A 20,370-nucleotide genomic window follows, 5' to 3' on the forward strand; every position below is an offset into this window, starting at 1 on the left:
ATTGAAATAGCTCCATATAGAAGATTGATGCTGCAGTTTGGGTGGTAGCATGTCAGGGATTCCGAGGTCTATAGGATCTAAAATCATCTTTATGGAGCTTGACAGTGATAGCTATACTGTACATTAAAGTGCAATGGCTCAAAAAAATTGTGCTGACCCCTGGTGGCAGTAGTCATGATTCACTATATTCAGTGCTGCTTGGTTAGTTTTGTGATATTTAAGTCTGCTTTTGCTTAAACAATATAAAATAAAGTATAAATTAAAGCACGTTTGCCTTTACACGATAGATTATAAACATTTTAAAAGAGATTTTATGTTTGGGGAATATTTCTTGTGAAAATATTAAGATAATAATGAAAACAGGAAAATTCAGAACTAAGATTAAAAACTGTGCTCTTGTTACTCAATATTTCCAGGATCTCCAAAGATGGATGATTTCATGTATTATATGCTGCAGTACGTAGGCACACCAGTGTGATTTAAGAACATTTCAGCCTTAAAGGTGCATTGCAAAATTTTAAAAGTAGAAATTAAATTGTAAGATTTCAAATCAATGATCAATGATATATATGGACTTAGATGCCAGTGTTGTAGGGAGCTCTGTATAGGCAACCCAGTATGCCCACATGGAAACCCATTAAAATCAATGAGCTTTGCACAGAGGTCCACAAGCATTGAATCGTTTGCAGGATTGTGGACTTCAAAATTACAAATTTATAATCTATTTTAAAACAAGATATTTCAAAATCAGTGTTTGCACATTCCTGTAATCGTCTGCCAGCTTTCCTACAGGCAATACTTTTCCATGTCTAAAATATACCTGTTTGGCACCCCCAGATCTCTCCATTGTGCTCAGTCTACACTTCGGAATACCAAATGAAATGTATTAAAAACGTTGTTAGGTTTCACCTTGCACCATGCCAAAAGAGAAAAAGTATAATAGATTCCACAGAGAATTAGATGGGAGAAGTACAGAGATTATACACAACACCAGAGGACCACTGTGGGCATCCAACAGATGTGGCGTATAACTCTTCGGTAGTCAGTGTTTTTATTTATCAATTTAAGAGCCAATAGAAATTGGAGTACATAAAGGAAAAAGAAAAGTAGCATTTTGTTTGTTTACATTCATGTTTTGTTCCTACTAATCTGTTATTATTGTGATGGGACCAGAAGCCCAAATCTGTTCTAAGGCCTCATGTTAGTAGCTACAGTGCAAATGCTGGGTGAATGTAGTGGCAGTCAGTTGCCCTGCAGAGTTAAAGAGTATGTGGGGCAGAGGAGTTTATTGGAGTTTATTGGCATCCCCTGATTTTTACAGTATTTTACAGTATTCATTCCCTCTCAAACTTAGACTATGTTTTGGTGACCTTACTTATTGTAGAGGAGGTCTGGACTTGACTCCCCCCAAAGTGAGTCAGCAACCCTCTGTGTCTCTACCAAAATGTCATTCAGGAGTGAGGCATTGTTCTTTTTGATACCCTACTGCTTTAATCAAACTTGGGGGTCAGACTTTGATCCCTTGCATGCCAGTGCATTTTGATGTTAGACTTTAGGGTTTGCACAGACATGATGCCTTCATATTGTAATTAAGCCCTGCCCTGCCTAGACAATTCCTAAGCAGATTTCCATACTGTTTTTTTACTTAAAACGCTGATTTTATACTTTTTTTTACTTAAATGCTACAGTGATAATGTTGGGTGGAACTGAAATTCTATAAATATACAGTAGCTCCCCTTCTCCAAAATCCTCACTCCTACTTCAGATTCTTATGTGGAGAGGAGCTCTGAGAGGAATGTGGCAGTTTTTTGTTACACCATTTTACACATGGGTCAAAGGACCTGCTGAGTAAAAGCCCTGTGTATTTTTGTGTTTGTTTCTTACAATTTTCTTGTTGATCTGTAAGTATTGTTTTTGGGATGCACTTACAATTTTGGAGTCTCTTTATTATTGGCTTATGTGGTCTCTAGAGTCAAAATTCTCATGGACGCTGCACCGTGTGACAGCAGCAGGTAAGTGAAAGGGAAGAAATAATTTTCAGATATTTTATTTTAAATCCAAAGTGTCTTGTACATTTTTCAGTGTAAGAAATTATTTCAGATTACAAGAATACGATATAATAACTCTGATTCCAGGGGAGAGTGATTAGTAATAGCAAATTATGAAGTGCACACCTTACAAAAAATGGATGAGGAGAGGAGTTTAGTAATTTAAGGTACTCTTTACTGAGCTTCTCTCGTCACCATTTTTAAATGTGTGTACTCAAAATATTTTGTGTTTAAAATGTATTATTTGTTCAGTCTGCTCATATTGTATGTTCTGTTACTGATTTTTAATATTATAACATTTAAAATGTGAAGCTTTAAATCTGAATTTCCTTGTTTTCTTTGTTTATAAGAATTCTAATGCAGTTTATATCCTAAAGACATCAGCCCAGGTTTACTTAATATGAGAGGCTCTAAATTACAAAACAATAACCCTTGCTACTTTTGATACAATTAGGTATATCTGAATTGTGCAAAACAATCAGATTCTGGAACAGTATATACTAACTGTGTGCATTTCAAATGAAGTGATTGTTCTCTGCTCACAAGGTTTTGTCTACAAAAATAATCAGATACATCTCAAATGAAAGGAAGCTAGAATTTAAGCTGCATCTTAAATTATAATATGTCTAGAAATTGTCTTTATACAGGTAAATGGTTGCAGTTTTGTGACAAGAACAGCTATACCAGCAGACTTAATCAGGGTATAGTATTACAAATTAAATCCTATTACTAATGTTGGGTACTAAAAACCTTATGCAATTTGTATAGTAATATTCTGGTTGAACAAAACTACCTGGCTTACTAACAAAAATTCTGTGGTATGCAATGTTATCTAGCTTTGTTGTTGTTTCATGACATCTTAATATGTATAATGTTGCCTCTTTTAAACTTTAGGGAAAACAAAAAATACTCCTAGTATAAAGCTTAGCCTTTTAATACAGAATTCACAGAAGTACTGTATGTCAGTGCTCTTAAGGTGTAAATTATGCCAACAAGGCAGGTTACCATGGCAATAAGCTCCTAAATGCTATGTTATATTTTAATGTTCTAATGTGGTGTTTGATAGAGAATTCAAAATTTGACTCTGCTCACCTTGAGAAAACATATAAGTGTTGGGTTGTTAAGGAACTTGGATTGATTTAGGAAGAAGAATTTGGAGTTGGAGAGACTTATTCTGAGCATGAAATGCAGCACTCTCAGACACAGCTACAGATGATGGAGAATGAATTGGCTGGGAAACAACAAGAGATTGAAGAGCTAAACAGAGAACTAGAAGAAATGAGGGCAGCATATGGTACAGAAGGATTGCAACAGGTATAATTACCTTATGTTGCTTTCTGTTTGCTACTTGGTTACACACAAAAATGCTGAGTGTCACCTGGAAGTGTTTTTGGTTAAAGAGAGCCAGTCAGAGAGTGTGGAATACAGAATTTTGTTTAGTTCCAAAGAGAATGAGGTTTCATCAGCACGTATCCTCTTTACTTGAAAGGAAGTTCCAGTGTGTTTCACCTTTCTTTTTATTCTCTGGCCAACATTTTCACTCGGTGCTTAGCTGTTGCAGTGCTCGCCTTATGGTTGGAAGAGTGGATACATGGGCTTCCTCAAGACAAGCTCTAATTCTTCCTCATTAATTATCCAATGGCAGTACACAGTTCTTTTTCCCTTGCTCCTCAGAGACCAAGCAGAGTATCAAGTTCCACCTACCAAAGAAGTGAGATTCCTGAGGTAGCTACTTAACCAGGAGGTCATTTGTCTGTCAGCGTTTGCAGACAGGCATACAAGCCCTGATGTAAGCAGGTGGTACTCCTATTAAAGTTGTTAGGTATTTGTTAGCTTACATCACACTGAATTTGGACCATTGGTGAAATTTAAGGCATAGTTTTATTTTTCATGGTCTGTATTTCATTTCACATTTGTCTCTCTTTTCTTTGACCTTTTGTTGATTTGTATACTGAACGTGTGTTCATAGGTTTTCCTTTGTTTTATAAGTTTCTACTGTAGATAGAATTTTGTTGTTGGATCATGGTTTACAAAACATGTTTTAAACTAAGTAGTCTTAATTGTATTCATCCCTGTGGGATTTTTTTGTTTGTTTTTTTGAAAGATTTCCTTTTATTTTAGCAAATCTATGAAAAGGGATTTATAATTTTCTGGATATCCTTCTAAGTAGCATTCCCTATAAATAAAAAAAGGGATAGGTTATCACTGTTTTCTCTTTCAGTGCATATGAATGATTTGAAAGACCACTTATCTTCCATGGTACTGATACATTTTAATTCATGCTTAGTTCCTATTTACTGTATCTTGTACCATTTGTGCTTGATGAATTTTACAAGAGTTATAATTTCTTCTGTTTAGTTGCTGCCAACACTGTGCTTTTCAGTGAAAGAAAAGATAGTGAACATATATAATTTTAAATATAGGGGCCTACCAAATTCACGATCCATTTTGGTCAATTTCATGTCACAGGATTTTTAAAATTGTAAATTTCGTGTTTTCAGCTATTTAAACGTGAAATTTTAGAGTGTTGTAATTGTAAGGATCCTGACCCAAAAAGGAGTTGTGGAGGGATCACAAAGTTATTATGGTGGGGTTGCAGTACGTCAACCCTTACTTCTGCACTGCTTCTGATGGCGGTGCTGCCTTCAGAGCTGGGCAGCTGGAAAGCGGCGACTGCTGGTCAGGAGCCCAGGAAGAGCGGCTGTAAGCAGTAGCGCAGAAGTAAGAATGGCATGGTATGGTATTGTCACCGTTACTTCTGTGCTGCTGCCTGCAGAGCTGGGCCCTCAGTCAGCAGCCGCCACTCTCCGGCCATCCAGCTCTGAAGGCACATCGCAGAAGTAAGGGTGGCATGGTATGGTATTGCCACCATTACTTCTCTGCTGTTGCTGGCAGGCAGCTGTCTTCAGAGCTGGGCATGCGGCCAACAGCCGCCACTGTCTAGCCACCCAGCTCTGAAGACAATGCAGAAGTAAGGGTGGCAATACCACAACCCCTCTGCAACTGCCTTTTGGGTCAGGATCCCCAATTTGAGAAACACTGGTCTCCCCTGTGAAATCCCTATAGTATAGGATAAAAGTACACAAAAGACCAGATTTCATGGGAAGAGACCAGATTTCACCGTCCGTGACATGTTTTTCATGGCCGTGAATTTGGTAGGATCCTATGTATGTACAAGGGCTTGGCATATATAACTGCCCAATTTATACCTGTTTATGTATTAAGATGGTTGTCCAGCAATTGCATCATCCAGGAAAGTGAAGGTGTAAAAACAAACAACTGTTTTAGGACTTGATCTATCAAAATGGGATTTGAGGGCACTTAGCACTTTGCAAGATCAGGCCCTTAGTAGATTCAGCAGATTATTTTTTTCAAAGCAATCAAGGATGATATGAACAGAATTCAGTTCTCTCAAACTGCTCATAGAGAGTAGGTCTGTGTGTTTAAAAAAAACCACTTGCTTTCCTATCAGTACTGAATAATATGCCTTTTAAACTATGAATTAACCTCAGCTAAAACATTTGAGAACAATACAAAAGCATCATGTGGTAGTACTAAACTTTTCCTTCAGTGCACACAGGTGAATGTCTAGCATTATAAGAAAAGTGTTCCATGTAGACACTTCCATTGACTTTCTGATGTTAGTTTTCTAAGTTTAATGAAAAGCCAGAAACTAACACTTCATTTCGATTTTCTTTGTAAAAATAATTTTAAAATTCAGTCAACCTAGAAAACAAAATGGCTGCTACTGGTGCTCTGGTTTTCATACAACTGGTAGGTGCTGTGCCCACTTTACCATTGACTTAAGTGGCTGCAAAGCCATTGAAGTGAACATCTCCCTGTATGACCTGTAGGTGCTTTTTATTCTTTAGAAGAGCATAGAAAATTAAATTAACAGTATAATATATGAGCAGGTTAATGATTTAAGAACATGTACATTGACTGACAGATTATGTACATTTTAACACTTCTGCTGGCTGTAGAAAGAAGAGTTTTTAAATAAATTAAGTAATTTTCAAGTAAACCGCAAGAAATTTATTTTTTTTAAAGAAAATTAATGGCAGTTAATAATAGTGTACAATTCATGGTTTACAGAATTTAATAAAATATATGGCAAAGCCCTGGCTGGGATGATTTAGTTGGGGATTGGTCCTCCTTTGAGCAGGGGATTGGACTAGATGACCTCCTGAGGTCCCTTCCAACCCTGATATTCTATGATTCTATGCTGCTGAAAGGTACATATAACACTTCTGAAGGAATTTATTTCCATCAACAGTACTTTTGTCCTTTTTCCTTTCTTTATTACAAGTGTCCATCTAAGCCTCTCACTGCTATATACCATGTATCAGTCTAGAATGTTTAATCTGATTTCCTCATTAGCTCATGAAGTCCCAATTTATTGCACGTTCCATACTGATGTCAAAGAATGTTTTAGAGAACTTCTGGTTTAACGTAGTTTCAGAGTCTAACTCTGATAAATTTAATCAAGATGCATTACCTTATCAATATAAAGTCCAGATTACATTCTTCAGTTAAGTATCTTATGGGGGGTTGGGGAAATTGTGTCAAAATTGCTTAAGGAAGAAAGCAATATCCAGTGTCTGAATAGTTTTAAATACTTATGGTATAAAAGTTATTGCTAACATATTAATGCTACCGTAGGTGTTTTAAGCACTTCTGAGTAGAGATGTTATGCATTCAATACATTTTACTTTTTTACTCCCATTTTATGAGAATAGTTTATTATATTTTTGTACATATTTTGACTTGCACTGATTGCACTAACTTAACCTTCCATAGCTTCAAGAATTTGAGGCTGCTATCAAACAAAGAGATGATATTATCACACAGCTTACTACTAATCTACAGCAAGCACGGAAAGAAAAGGATGAAACACTGAGGGAATTTTTAGAGCTTACTGAACAAAGCCAGAAACTGCAAATTCAGTTTCAGCATGTAAGTTTTATTGCTAACAATATTTCATCAGGTTTGATGAAAGAGGGTCAATTTGGATAACAAAATCCATGAAGTATTACTTCCTTTAGAAACAAAATCAGTGTTCTTTCATGTAAACTTTTGAAAATTTGGACCCAAGAGTAGGGATCTACAGTGATTAAAAGAGTATTTGCCAACAGTTACCACATTGTAGTATCTGGAATATTGCACTCATTTCCTATAATACAATAGGAAATAATGTGGTTTCACTTCTATTGCACGATAGTAACTGTTGGTAAATACTGGCTTTCTAATGGCAACCACTGTAGAAAGGAAAACTTACCTGTACTAACTGTTCTCAAAAGATTAGGGGTAAAATCCTGGCATCTTTGAAATCAATGGCAAAACTCCCATTGACTTCATTGGATTCAGGTTTTCACCCTAGAGTCTTATTAGAGGCTTAGTCACACCCCTACTTTCTCTGCTGGGGTTGAAGATTATTCCATTGTTCCTTTTTGTTACATATTTTTATATTTGTTTGTTCAAAAAGGAACTGATGATTGAGTATAATGGTAACCATGGAGGCTTCATCATTATTGATTTGTGCTGCAGTTAAATGTTTTAGTATTTTGAGCTGTTGAACACTCAAAGGTAACTTCCACAAGCTTCGAGCATGACATTGTGAATCTACAGTATTTCACATACTGATTTATGAGAATTAACAATTGCAGGTGCAAGGCATATTATCACTTCAAAGTGACTTCCTAATATACTGCTGCCCTGTGCTAGTTGGCCATAAAACATATTTTGAGATATGCCCGCAAATGAACAACGGATATATGGGATGGATTTAAGTAGCAGGCCACAATGGTATTAATTTTACACAGTGAAGAGGCATTTTATGCCTACCCACCACTCTCATATACCAGGGGTTTAATTGGTTGCAACGCAGAGTTACAGGATTCCCACCATATAACCCAGGAGTAGGCAACCTATGGCACGCGTGCCGAAGGCGGCATGTGAGCTGATTTTTAGTGGCACTCACACTGCCCGGGTCCTGGCCACCGGTCTGGGGGTTCTCTGCCTTTTAATTTAATTTTAAATGAAGCTTCTTAAACATTTAAAAACTTGATTTACTTTACATACAACAATAGTTTAGTTATATATTATAGACTTCTAGAAAGAGATCTTCTAAAAACGTTAAAATGTATTACTGGCACGCGAAACCTTAACTTAGAGTGAATAAATGAAGACTCGGCACGCCACTTCTGAAAGATTGCCGACCCCTGATATAACCAGTAGTTCACGCCTACCCTTAGGATTCAGTTTGCTTTTAAATCCTCTCTGTATCCCCCTGAGTGAAGAGGGCAGAGATTACCAAGAGGGAACCTCAATCTGAAAATCTTTCAGGTCTCCCCTTCTCCTATAGGCCCAAGGTCTACCAATGAAATCCTGGATTTCATTTACCTGTGGGAGCTGGCCCTTTTAACCTTATTTGCACTAGCCACATGTTGTGACAAGCTAAACAGTCATTCCTTTCCTAATATTAAACTTTAAAGTCTATTGCATACAACCCAACTGTGCCTCCATGATGCTGCAGGGAAAGTGAAAAAAACCCACTAGACATAGGCTAATTTGATCCAATTGAAAAAATTCCTTCACGATCCCAAAACAGGTGATCAGTGACACATGCAACATCCTAAAAAACACAACTCCTACACTACAACTAAGAGAAGGGGGGAGGGCAGGGCAACTAACAGGAACAAGAGGCTGTTGAAAAGCCCAGGAGAGTATAAATATGGGTGAGAGGGCACACAAGAGCCAATCAGCTAGCCAGATCACTCATCCCCAGCCAATGGGAAGGCAGTCGACTTGAGATGGAGGGGCAGCCATCCCTTTTCCACACAAGTATACTGGCATTGCCCATCCTTTCTGGGCCTTGTGTTGCATCCCCAGCAGTTGTTCAAGATCTCTCCCCTGATGACTGGGGGGGGGGAAGCAGCAGCAGTGTAATACTGAGCATGAAAAAATAATTTGCTGGCTATTCCAACATGATGAACACCATCCCATTGCTACTAAAAGAGAAGACAAACAAATTTCAAACAGTCTTTCCCTGCTTATAGATAAACTGAGCAAATGGGAGGATTGCTGGTTTAGAAAACTCTGACCTGCCTATGTTTTTTCTATGTGTAAGTTACAGGCAAGTGAAGCCTTAAGGAATACCAGCCATAGTAGTACAGCTGCAGATTTATTGCAAGCCAAACAACAGATCCTTACACATCAGCAACAGCTAGAAGAACAAGAATATCTACTGAAGAATTACCAAAAAAAGAATAAAGAATTTGAAGTACAAATTACACTTCTGCAAGACAGAATCAGTGTCTATGAAATGGTAGGTTTCTTACTAGACTGATACCTGTTACTATTGACTTGATGTTAAAAGAACAGGAGTACTTGTGGCACCTTAGAGACTAACAAATTTATTTGAGCATAAGCTTTTGTGAGCTAAAACCCACTTCATCAGCTGCATCTGCTATACTTACTTTGCTGTACTGCTTCTGCATCCGATGAAGTGGGTTTTAGCCCACGAAAGCTTATGTTCAAATAAATTTGTTAGTCTATAAGGTGCCACAAGTACTCCTCGTTCTTTTTGCTGATACAGACTAACACGGCTACCACTCTGAAACTTGACTTGATGTTGTTTTCCTAATTACAGTTCATTTGAAGTTAATTATAAAGATAACACCAAATATGTGTGTGCAACTCCTCATTAGAGGCGGTGACAATATTGGCTTCCTATATTTATTTTATAAAGGTAACTTCTTGTCTCTTTAAGACAAAGACTGTTACGTTTATTATATTAAATGTATATTGTATGCAAGTTTAGAAGTAAGTATTAGCTGAATTGCTTGGGTCTTGATTTTAGACTCTAGAAGAAAATGTCCAAATAAACTTATGATTACAGCAGAAATACTTATAACAAGTGAATGAGAAAGGTAGAACTGGAATTAGAATGCTTATGTTAAATGCCAGTAACTTTGAAAGAAAATATAAAAACAGTTGTTTGAATAACTCTCTTGTCTTAAACAAGATGTATTTTTATGCTTTATGATATATCTTTTGTGTTTATTTAGTGTCCTTCATGGAAGACATCTCAAATCACTCCACAAAATTGAATGCCCTTTAAAGAAGCACCAGCCAAAACCCCTTGACTGTTCTACATATATTTGAAATACATCCACTAAAAGAGTGCATATTTGGGCCTATTGATATATCTACTTGTATTCAGTGGTGTTTTCAAATGACATAGTGTATACAGTATGAAAATTAATGGACCCTTGGTGCATACTGATATGGTGCCCACTAAAATCAATGAAAAAACCTTCCATTGACTTCAGTGTTTGGTGAATCAGCCCCTAATAGTGGTTCTCAAAGTCAAACATTCCCCCACATTGTAAATGTTGTTCTTGTGTATATTTCTCTTTATAACTTCTAATTTCTGAAGAAAATTAGTTTGTATAGGAAACTGCTTTCAACTAACTAAGCCAAACATTTTTGAAATGCAAGTGCAGCACTGGAAAAAATAAAGTGATCTTGAACCATAATTTATTCCCAATGCAGAGAAAATTATTGAAATTGAGTAGCAAATGGTTTAGATCTAATTTTAGAAATGCTTACAGTGTAACATGATGTTTTAAAGAAGAAATTGTAAGTATAATATTCAAAGGTTAAAAACATTCAAATATTGAGATGTCAAAAGTTAAAATATGGCATATTTTTGCTTTTTAAAGGAGAAACACAAAAATGAAAGAGAAGATTCTAATAAAAAACTACAAGAAAAAGAAGCACTAATTGGAGAGCTGAAAGCAAAAATAATAGAAGAAGAAAAAAATGCATTTCAGTTGAAGGAAAAATTATCAGATGCCAATAAATCACTTGAGGAATTAAAAGAACAGATTGTACAAAAGAATCAAGAGGCAAATAATGTGAAACTACAACTGGCTAACTGCAAACAAAAAGAAAGACAATGTTCTGATGAAATAAAACAGTTAATGGGTACTGTGGAAGAATTACAGAAGCGATGCCATAAAGACAGCCAATTTGAAACTGACATTGTACAAAGAATGGAATTAGAAACACAAAGGAGACTGGCAGAACTTCAGGCAGAATTAGATGAGATGTACGGGCAGCAGATTGTACAAATGAAGCAAGAGTTAATTAAGCAACATGCATTAGAAATTGAAGAACTTCTTGCCCAACAAAAAATAGAGCTGGAGAAAACTTTAAATCCATGTTCAAGTGATAATATTAATGAAGATCAAGTACATTTAATGAATATTGCAATTAATGAATTGAATATGAAATTGCAAGATGCTAATTATCAGAAGGAAAAAATAAAGCAAGATTTGTCAAAACAACTGGAAGAAATTTCAGCAGAAAAGTCTCTTCAACAAACACAAATTGAAGATCTTTTTCAAGAATTGACCTTTTCAAGAGAGCAGATTCAGAGAGCCAAGCAAACCATAATGGACAAAGAATGCAGATTAAATGAAGCCGATAAATACCAGGTTATGATTGAAGATCTGAAAGCTCAGCTTGCTTCTGCATCTGAGCTCAGGAAAGAGTTAGAATTAAAACATGAGGCAGAAGTCACAAATTATAAAATAAAACTTGAAATGCTAGAAAGAGAGAAGGATGAAGTTTTGGACAGAATGGCTGAATCTCAAGAAGCTGAATTAGAGAGACTGAGGACACAGCTTCTGTTTAGTCATGAAGAAGAACTGTCCAAACTTAGAGAAGACTTACAACAAGAGCACAGAATAAGCATTGAAATTCTTAAAGATAACTTGGCCACACACTATAAACAGGAATTAGAAGAAGCACAAAATGAAATGAGTCAAAAGATAGAAGCCATGCAGTTTGAAAAGGACAACTTAATAACAAAGCAAAGTCAGCTGTTATTGGAGATTTCAAAGCTGAAAGATTTGCAGCAGTCTGTTGTAAATTCTAAATCAGAAGAAATGACTCTTCAAATACAGGAACTCCAAAAGGAGATTGATATTCTTAGGCAAGAAGAAAAAGAAAAGGGTACACTTGAACAAGAAGTTCAAGAGTTGCGACTTAAAACTGAATTGTTGGAGAAACAAATGAAAGAGAAAGAAGTTAGCCTTCAAGAAAAATGTACAGAGCTTGAGACACAAAATAACCTTCTTAAAGATGAAAATAGAGCTTTAGAGGAGAAATTAAAACATATTTTGGTAAGTTCAGAAGAAAATTTGATTTTCACAGACAGTGTTAATTCTAAGTCAGAAGACCTTGACATGCAAAAAAGAATAGAAAAGCTAATGGCTGAAAATGAGCAGCTTATAAAACAAGACATTGAACTCAAAACAGAAATTGAGAGGCAAAAGAATACTTTTTCATTTGCTGAGAAAAATTTTGAAGCTAGTTATCAAGAGCTGCAGGAAGAATATGCTTGTCTTCTAAAAATAAAAGCTGATTTAGAAGAGAGCAAAAACAAAGAGGAAGCTGAATATAAAACCAAGCTTAAGGTTCTGACTGAAGAGCTTCAGCATTTACAAAGCTATGAATTGGTTGTATTGAAAACAAAAAGTTCAGTCTTTGAAGGCTCTAAAGAAGACAAAATATGCAGAGCAGAAACTTTTGAAGTTGGAGAAGTTGTTGAGAAAGACACTACAGAACTTATGGAAAAGCTTGAGGTAGCCCAGCGTGAAAAAGTGGAACTGTCCTTGAGACTTGCTGATCTTTCTGAACAATTAAAGTTAAAACATAGTGAAATTTGTCAATTAAGTGAAGAAGTTAAATCTTTAAAACAAGAGAAAGAACAAGTTTTAGCAAGATGTAAAGAACTTGAAGTCATAATTAGCCACAATCAGACTGAAAATGTTAACATTTTTGAACAGAAGACAAAATACTCTAAAGAAAAAGCTCAAGCAGATGCTATCCCAGTGTCTGAAACTAGAAATATAATATTTGATCCCAGCAATGAACTTGGTGAGGAAATAAAAGGAAGAGAAGATAATCTGAGTTTATGTAAAGATTCAGATCATCATGTAACAGAGAAGGAAATTCAGCAAATGTTGAATCCAGAGCAGCAATCATTGTTGGATCATCTGCACCAGATGACTGACAGACTAGCAGGAGAAACATCACTACTGGTCATTACACAGCATGAAAATGATCAGCTTCAACAGCAACTGGATATATTAAAATCTGAACAGGTATGTTTATAGAAATCTGTATGGTAAAGAAAGTTATCAGGAGTACATCTGTGCAAAATAATGAAAGTTAATGTTTATCTTAAATATGCCTTTTGCTTCTGGGCTTTTGTTTGTTGTGGATATGTTGATTAGTGGTTAAAGGGGGGGTCATAGGAGTGATCTGTTTCATAGCTGTATGTTTAAGAATTCTCAAGGAGTGTGTGAAGGGGTTCCTTTTTAATGGATGTATGAATAGATCAAAAAAAATAAAATATTCAATTTAGTGAAAGCAGCAAAAATATTAAACTAAAATTAAACTTTCAGTTTGGTAAATTCTTTGCCATCAGTTAAAATATTATGAAGCAAAACCTAATTATTGCATTTTGTCTTCAATACAGTTGTAACATCCTATCTTACTCAAAGAAAGTAAAAGTTTTAATGATTCTAGATTTTTGTTGGAGAGGTCAGGAAAGAGTTGATTATTTTTTCCAAGACACTTGTACCTTTTTTTAGTTCTCCAGCTCTTCAGTATACCCACTCAGACAAAAAATAGGAAGGAATGCAGACAATTCACTATACTTTCTTACTAATTATGTTTGATTAAACTTGCAAAACAAAATGTAGACCCTTTAGCAACCCACTGCCACTACATTAATGTTCTCTCAATTTAATTTTTCTGGATAGGAAGTGGAGAAATGGAAGGTGAATATATTTTTATATTTAATATTATATTTTAATATCAGAAGATCTTAAAAGCCAGTTGGGCCTCCACCTAACCTCTGTTTTTGGAGGTGCAATTATGCCTGCATTTTTGTATCCATGCTGAATTGCAGGTACAAATACAAATAGTATTATCTCTACTTGCTTGTGGGTGCAAACAGATAGTTAGATATTTTACTAATACACCGCTACCTCGATATAACGCGACCCGATATAACACAAATTCGGATATAACGCGGTAAAGCGGTGCTCCGGGGGGATGGGGCTGCGCACTCCGGTGGATCAAAGCAAGTTCAATATAACGCGGTTTCACCTATAACACGGTAAGGTTTTTTGGCTCCCGAGGACAGCGTTATATTGAGGTAGAGGTATATTTAAACAGAGATAGGCATCAAAAATCTGGCCTTAAATCTACACGCAGTGATTCAATAAATATTGTAGCAAAAGTTAGGTTTTTCATAGGCACCAATACCTTAGACTTTGTCCTTGACCAGGTTTTTTTTAGGTGATCGTATGTATTTCTTGACAGTTTTAAAACAGTTTACTGTTAAGAGTCCACATGACTAGTGTTAACAAAGTGGATATCAGGCTAACTTTTCACTTGTCCTTCCTCAGTTATGATGTATGCTTCTTAGCCTTAGCCAAAGATCTGGGCCATAGAGTCCATTGCTAAATTCAGTGCACTGTGTGCTAATGTAGAAAAATAGAGAAGAAAAATAAAACAAAGTTTGAAATAACAAGAAAAATTACCAAAATATCAACATTTACAAAATATAATTTGATATGTAAATGATAAACAGGTCCCTGTCTATCTCACTGGCTTGAGATTTGATGCTATTTCTTGCCTTTCCAGTCAAGCACACAGCATGATCTGGTATTCACTTCCTTTGTGAAGGGTCAGCTGAGCTTTTAAACTAAGAACTCAGCCCTTTAATCCACTCACTGAATAAATTTGGGACTGTGTTTCTACTCCAAGTCAAGCTTCTCTCCAGACTACATAACTGACTTGTCATTCCCCTGAAAATTTTCTTGAAAACTGTCATGCAGCCATCGTAGTCCCTGGCACATGCCTATTGAACTTGATATCAGTTCACTAAGTAATAGTGATTTTCAAAGGAAAATATGGTTTGTAAGTATGTTTTACATTACTGAATCACTAGAGCAAGAATGTGCAGATATATTTTGAACTTAGGAAATCTCTTAATTGTACAGATTTGGTTTATGACTGCAAATAAAAACTAGATAATAGTTAACAAATGTTTAAATGTTAATATTATGTTTAGGTGTCAGGTGGACATGTTTAAAATTATTATTGTATGAAATTAGCAACTGTAATGAAATACAGAAAATTTGGACTTTCTTGCTTCCTTATTTTTAACCTTTGCAATATATGTATTTCCATTCAAAGGCTGATTTACGGCTACAGATGGAGGCCCAGCGCATTTGTCTCTCTCTGGTTTATTCAGCTCATGTAGACCAGGTCCGTGAGTACTTGAAAGCTGAAAAAGAGAATGCACTCTGCAGCCTTAAAGAGGAGCTCATCTGCAGTCATACACAAGAGATGAATGAGCTTAAGAAAATGCATCAACTGGAGCTCCAGACCTTGAAAGGTCAACAAGCAGGTATTTTGTTGAAAATGATAGGAGAGAAATTCTCTGTGAAAAAATATTTCTTTAAAAGAGAGCATGTGACCAGAAAAGTTGGAGAAAAAATTTTCTTCAGTTGTCTAACAAAATAGTTTCTTCTATCCAATATTTCCTTTTTTATATTTAAATGTTTTAACTCAAATTATTGTAAAGTTACAAGAAGCCCATTATGTAGTACACAGTGTGTATTATTCAACATAATTTTGAAAAATCTTATGTAAGCTATCACTTTTATTATGATTAGATTTATTAATAGATGATTGTATTCAAATTTATTTTTTGCTATTTTTGTTAGGGCAATCATTTTAGAGGGTTACATTAAAAAATGTTTTTGTATTCCGTATTGAAATCATACTAGTTAAATGTAGTAACATAATTACTTCTTTGTCCTTTTGTCTTGATTATGTCATTCCCCTCCTTGAATCCCTCCACTGGCTCCTTATCCACTATTCAAGCTTGTTTATCACCACCTTCAAAGCTGCATAACTCTGCCCCTCCCTTCTTATCTGTGTGTGTCTCACTTCATGTTGCTATCCGCCCCATGGCTCCTCCATTGACTGCTCATTTGTCAATCACTTCTGTGCCTTCTGACATGTTTCCCCCTCTATAGTATCAACTTCCTGAACTTATTGATATACCACGCCATATTTAAGTCCCTCTTAAGGACCCATTTTTGTCATGCTGACTAAATCTAGTTGACATGTATCTTAAGAAAAAAGTATATGTTCTTCTTTGAGTAATGTCCCTATGGGTGAGCTTCTTCAGGTAACCATGTGCCCCATGCACCTTTGGAGACTTTTGGTAGCAGTGCCTGTTCAGTTCACACATCCACACTTGCTATCCTCATGCCCTGTACCAAGGATATATAGGGCATTGTTGATGAACTGCCCTCAGTTCCTTCTCAACCGCATTGGCCTGAGACAAAGTGTCTAGTGAAGCTACTTCTATCTAACTTACCCTTTGGAATAGTTTAGTTTAGTTTAGTTTTAACATAGTATTTAGTTTTACTAGTTTAGTTCAGTATTTTATTTTTGATACCTTTCACTTACCTCTCCTCAAGGGTTTCTCTCCTCAGAGGTTCTCCTTCTTTGAGGGAATCTTAAATCCTCAGGTTATGCCTGGTTCCTTTGGATTTAAACATTGTGTCACTTGTTGGGACCCTTCCCAGAATGTTTAAGAAGCTTCATTTAAAATTAAATTAAAATGCAGAGCCCCCCAACCAGTAGCCAGGACCCAGGCAGTGTGAGTGCCACTGAAAATCAGTTTGCGTGCCGCCTTTGGCACATGTGCCATAGGTTGCCTACCCTTGCTCTAGACACTCACATTCCTTCTACATATGAGATTTGCTCAGGGTTCAAAAGTAAATATAGAGAGAACAGGGAAATAAAGCTGAGGTTCCTCATGATGGAGCACTTCCTCTGACCTGCATCAGACCCAGGGCTGGATACCACCTGCCCTGGTACAGCAGTCTTCCAGTGACCATAGTTGACCTCTGCAGCTTGATGACCCATAAGACCTTCACAGGAGAGACTGGCGGGAGAAAGCACCAAGTTATCTACCAAGTCATCTAGCAAGAGGAGCTCTAAATCTCAAAAATAAGTTGGTGCTAAGAGCCCTGTCGTGTCAGAGACCTTTTGTCCCAAGCAAGGGTACTGCCAAGGCTCCAAGCATTCCTGATACCAAAGGTCCCTCCATGTGGAAGGCTTTGGGTATTTCTAAGCCCTTCAGTACCCATTGATCAGTGCTAAAGCCTGCCCCAGGACCATCCAAGCACAGTCAAGATGCTAGGTTCTCTAAAGATTCTACAGCTAGGAAGACAGTAATGCCTCCACTTCTTCCTCACTGTGTACCGTATCCTATCGACAATACAATCTGGTCAACTGTTATCCTTGCACCCTGCATCATCCTCAGTACCACTATATTCTATTAGCAAGCCCTGCCAGGTTTCCACACAGATTCACCCAGTACTGCAGGAATATAGCTTTTCTAGGGACCTGTTTGTATCCAATGAACCTGAATCCCCCTTGCTTACAGACCCGAGAAGACTCTGGGTACCACAGTCTCACCTACCACAGTACTTCACTCCTCTCTGGTACCGACTGGTTCCCTGGTACCCACTGGAATTGACGGACAACCTGCAGTTGCACTATTGTCTGTATTCCCCATTCATTATGGGAATGAAAGCAGCTTTGACCCTCATATCTCTGTCCAAGGCTTATTTGACTACCAACCTAGACCAACCTCCCCTGAAGTCTATTCGGAGGAGATCCCAAGACACAAACAGGCTCGAGTATCTCACATATTTCTTGGTATGACCTATCTTGGGTATCTTTTGCCTTTCTTTCTTGCCTCCCTCAGTGACCATACTGGAATCCATGGCTGCTTTTCAACAGCACTTTTCCAGAGCATCCAGCTACCCCCATGCTGAAAATCAAAAGTAACCAATTCCTGTCCCTCCCATTCCTTTACCTCATTCTCTACTGCAGGAAGAATCCTTTGAGAAGCATGAGAAAATTGCTGATGGTCAAATAAATATCTTTTCCTCCTCTCCTGACGAGGCAGTCATTTCCCCCTGCCTCCGATCACATGTGAATGACTCTAATCAGTTTCAAGACCTCATGCTGACACTCTTCAAATCCCCTCAGAAGGGCTACAGGAGATCCAGCATAGACTCTTGGACATCCTACACACTGCTTTTTCCATCCAGGTAGCTGTGCCCATAAATAAGACTTCACTTCAACTGGCCAAGATGATTTGGCAAAGCCTGGCCACAATACCTCCAACTTGTAAGAGGATAGATAAAAAGAATTATGTCCCCGTTAGTGGCTCAGAATTTCTGTTCACACACATGGTACCCATCTCCTTTGTGGTGGATGCAGTGAACGAGCATAATAGGCCACACCATGGCAAAACCATCCTGCATGACAAGGAACAAAAACTGTTGGACCTCTTGGGCTGTAAGTGTTACTCATCTACCCCCAGCAATTCAGGATTGCCAACTACCAGTTGCTTGTTGCAAAATACAACCACATAAATCATTCAAAGTTTGATTACTTTATTGAATATTTGCCTTAGGAACACTAAGAGCAATTCAGGCCACCATTGCTGAAGGTCAGCTCCTGGCAAGAACTTCTTTTCAGGCTTCACTTGTTGTGGCTGTTAACAGCAGCCCACTCCATCTCTACAGCAGTTATCATGTGACATGCATCTTGGCTATAATCATCAGGAACCTCTAAGCTATCCAGTGAATCCATGGATAAGTCCTTGCATTCCCTAAAGAATTTAAGAGCTACTCTCCACTCGCTAAGGATTTATACACTTGCAGATAAAAGGAGATTCAGCAGGTCACAGACAGATCAAAGATCTCATTTTCCAGCTTACCATAGACCTTCAGAACCTTCCAGGAAAAACTTTGGTTCCAGAAGGGAAAAACATCAGCCATTATGACTGTCGCAGCACAGTCGTCTTTGTCAACCAAGGATTCATTCTGATACTGTATCTTCATCGAGGGCCATGAACAATCCCATTATCTGGATTTACAGTTGCATCATCCTGCCTCCCAACCACCCCCCTCCTTTTGGAGATGATCACTCCTATTTTTGTACCTCATGGGAGCAGATTACTTGCGACAGATGGTATTGGTGGTAATAACATTGGGCTCATGTCTATGCATCTGCTCCTTCCCTGTCCTTTTTCAGAGAAATTTCACAAACATCTGCAGCGGCAAGAAGTCCTGTCTCTTCTGCACAAGCCCTGGCCACCTGGGGCTGACAGCCAGAACTATTTTTTTTTTTTAAAGGTACACATCTTGCATCCCACTCAAGGGAGGTGTGCCCAATAGTTTGAAAACCGCTACTTTAGAGTCTCCCCAAGATGATTTTTCTCTTATGTGGACAGAATTAAAGAGGCTCCCGTTTTGACCCAGAGACTATTCAAGTGGGTTTTCAGCTGGACACTTGCTTGTTAAGAGGCTGCTAAGGTTCAGCTCCCTCCTATGCCCATTCCACCAAATTGCAATCTACTTCCATTGCCTTACTCCTAACATTACGCATTGCAGAAATCTGCAAAGCTGCCACATGGTCTTCGGTGCTCACTTTCTCTAAACTGTACCCTAATACATGCCTCTAGGGCGGGTACTGCCTTTGGTACTGCAGTTCTACAACAGCCTCAGACTGGGTTCCTCAGTGCCCATCTCCTTTAAGGAATGCAGCTCAGGAGTCACTTGAAGTGGCGCACCCCATCGGGAAATTACTCAAAGAAGGAGAGGATACTTGTACAGTAATTAGAGTCCTTCGAGATTTTAGTCTTGTCGGTGCTATGCTACCTGCCCCCCTTCCCTTCTTTTTTGGAGTCTTGTTTCCATTAGACTTTGTAATACAGAAGGAACTGAGGGTAGTTCATCTGACGCTGCCCTTAGTAATGGGCACGAGGTTAGCTAGGGCGCATGTGTGGACCAAACAGGAACCGCTACCAAAAGTCTTCCATCATGGGCTCATGGGGCCCATGCACACCTGAAGTGAACCACCTAAGGTCAAATATCTAGAAGAACTGCAGTTATTCTACAAGGTAAGCAACATCTCCTTTCCCATTCCCCCAATTTCTGTCTTTTTGTCTGTCTGTCCACATTGTGAACCTTCTTGTCTGTTTGAAAAGTGTGTGGCATCTAATGCATGCTACAATAAATAAGTTAATAATAATAATAATCTGTATTAATAGATGATGAAGGCAAATCTACAGTGATGCTTATAGAAAAGCTAAGCAAGGCAGTGTCTGAGGAATGCTTTAGGCTCACACAGGTAA

At 37.6% G+C, this 20,370-nt stretch overlaps 1 protein-coding gene across 11 annotated transcripts in view; it reads left to right on the forward strand.

Annotated features, from left to right (window-relative positions):
• Positions 1–20,370, forward strand: part of AKAP9 (A-kinase anchoring protein 9) — a 205,618-nt gene that overhangs the window by 80,082 nt on the left and 105,166 nt on the right. For 6 of the 11 annotated variants that reach the window (XM_005282392.3, XM_042857292.2, XM_042857293.2 and 3 more), the window contains exons 4-10: positions 2,696–2,749; positions 3,192–3,362; positions 6,849–7,004; positions 9,178–9,375; positions 10,775–13,225; positions 15,333–15,546; positions 20,287–20,366. In XM_005282392.3, coding sequence (XP_005282449.2) covers positions 2,696–2,749; positions 3,192–3,362; positions 6,849–7,004; positions 9,178–9,375; positions 10,775–13,225; positions 15,333–15,546; positions 20,287–20,366 — 3,324 coding nt within the window. Of the gene's footprint in view, positions 1–1,924; positions 2,013–2,695; positions 2,750–3,191; positions 3,363–6,848; positions 7,005–9,177; positions 9,376–10,774; positions 13,226–15,332; positions 15,547–20,286; positions 20,367–20,370 lie in introns of those variants that run through there. The other 5 variants (XM_008169446.4, XM_008169450.4, XM_065583058.1 and 2 more) reach the window with 5 other exon arrangements.

Source organism: Chrysemys picta, chromosome 2 (genome assembly GCF_011386835.1).
Source record: "Chrysemys picta bellii isolate R12L10 chromosome 2, ASM1138683v2, whole genome shotgun sequence".
Taxonomy (NCBI): Eukaryota; Metazoa; Chordata; order Testudines; family Emydidae; genus Chrysemys; species Chrysemys picta.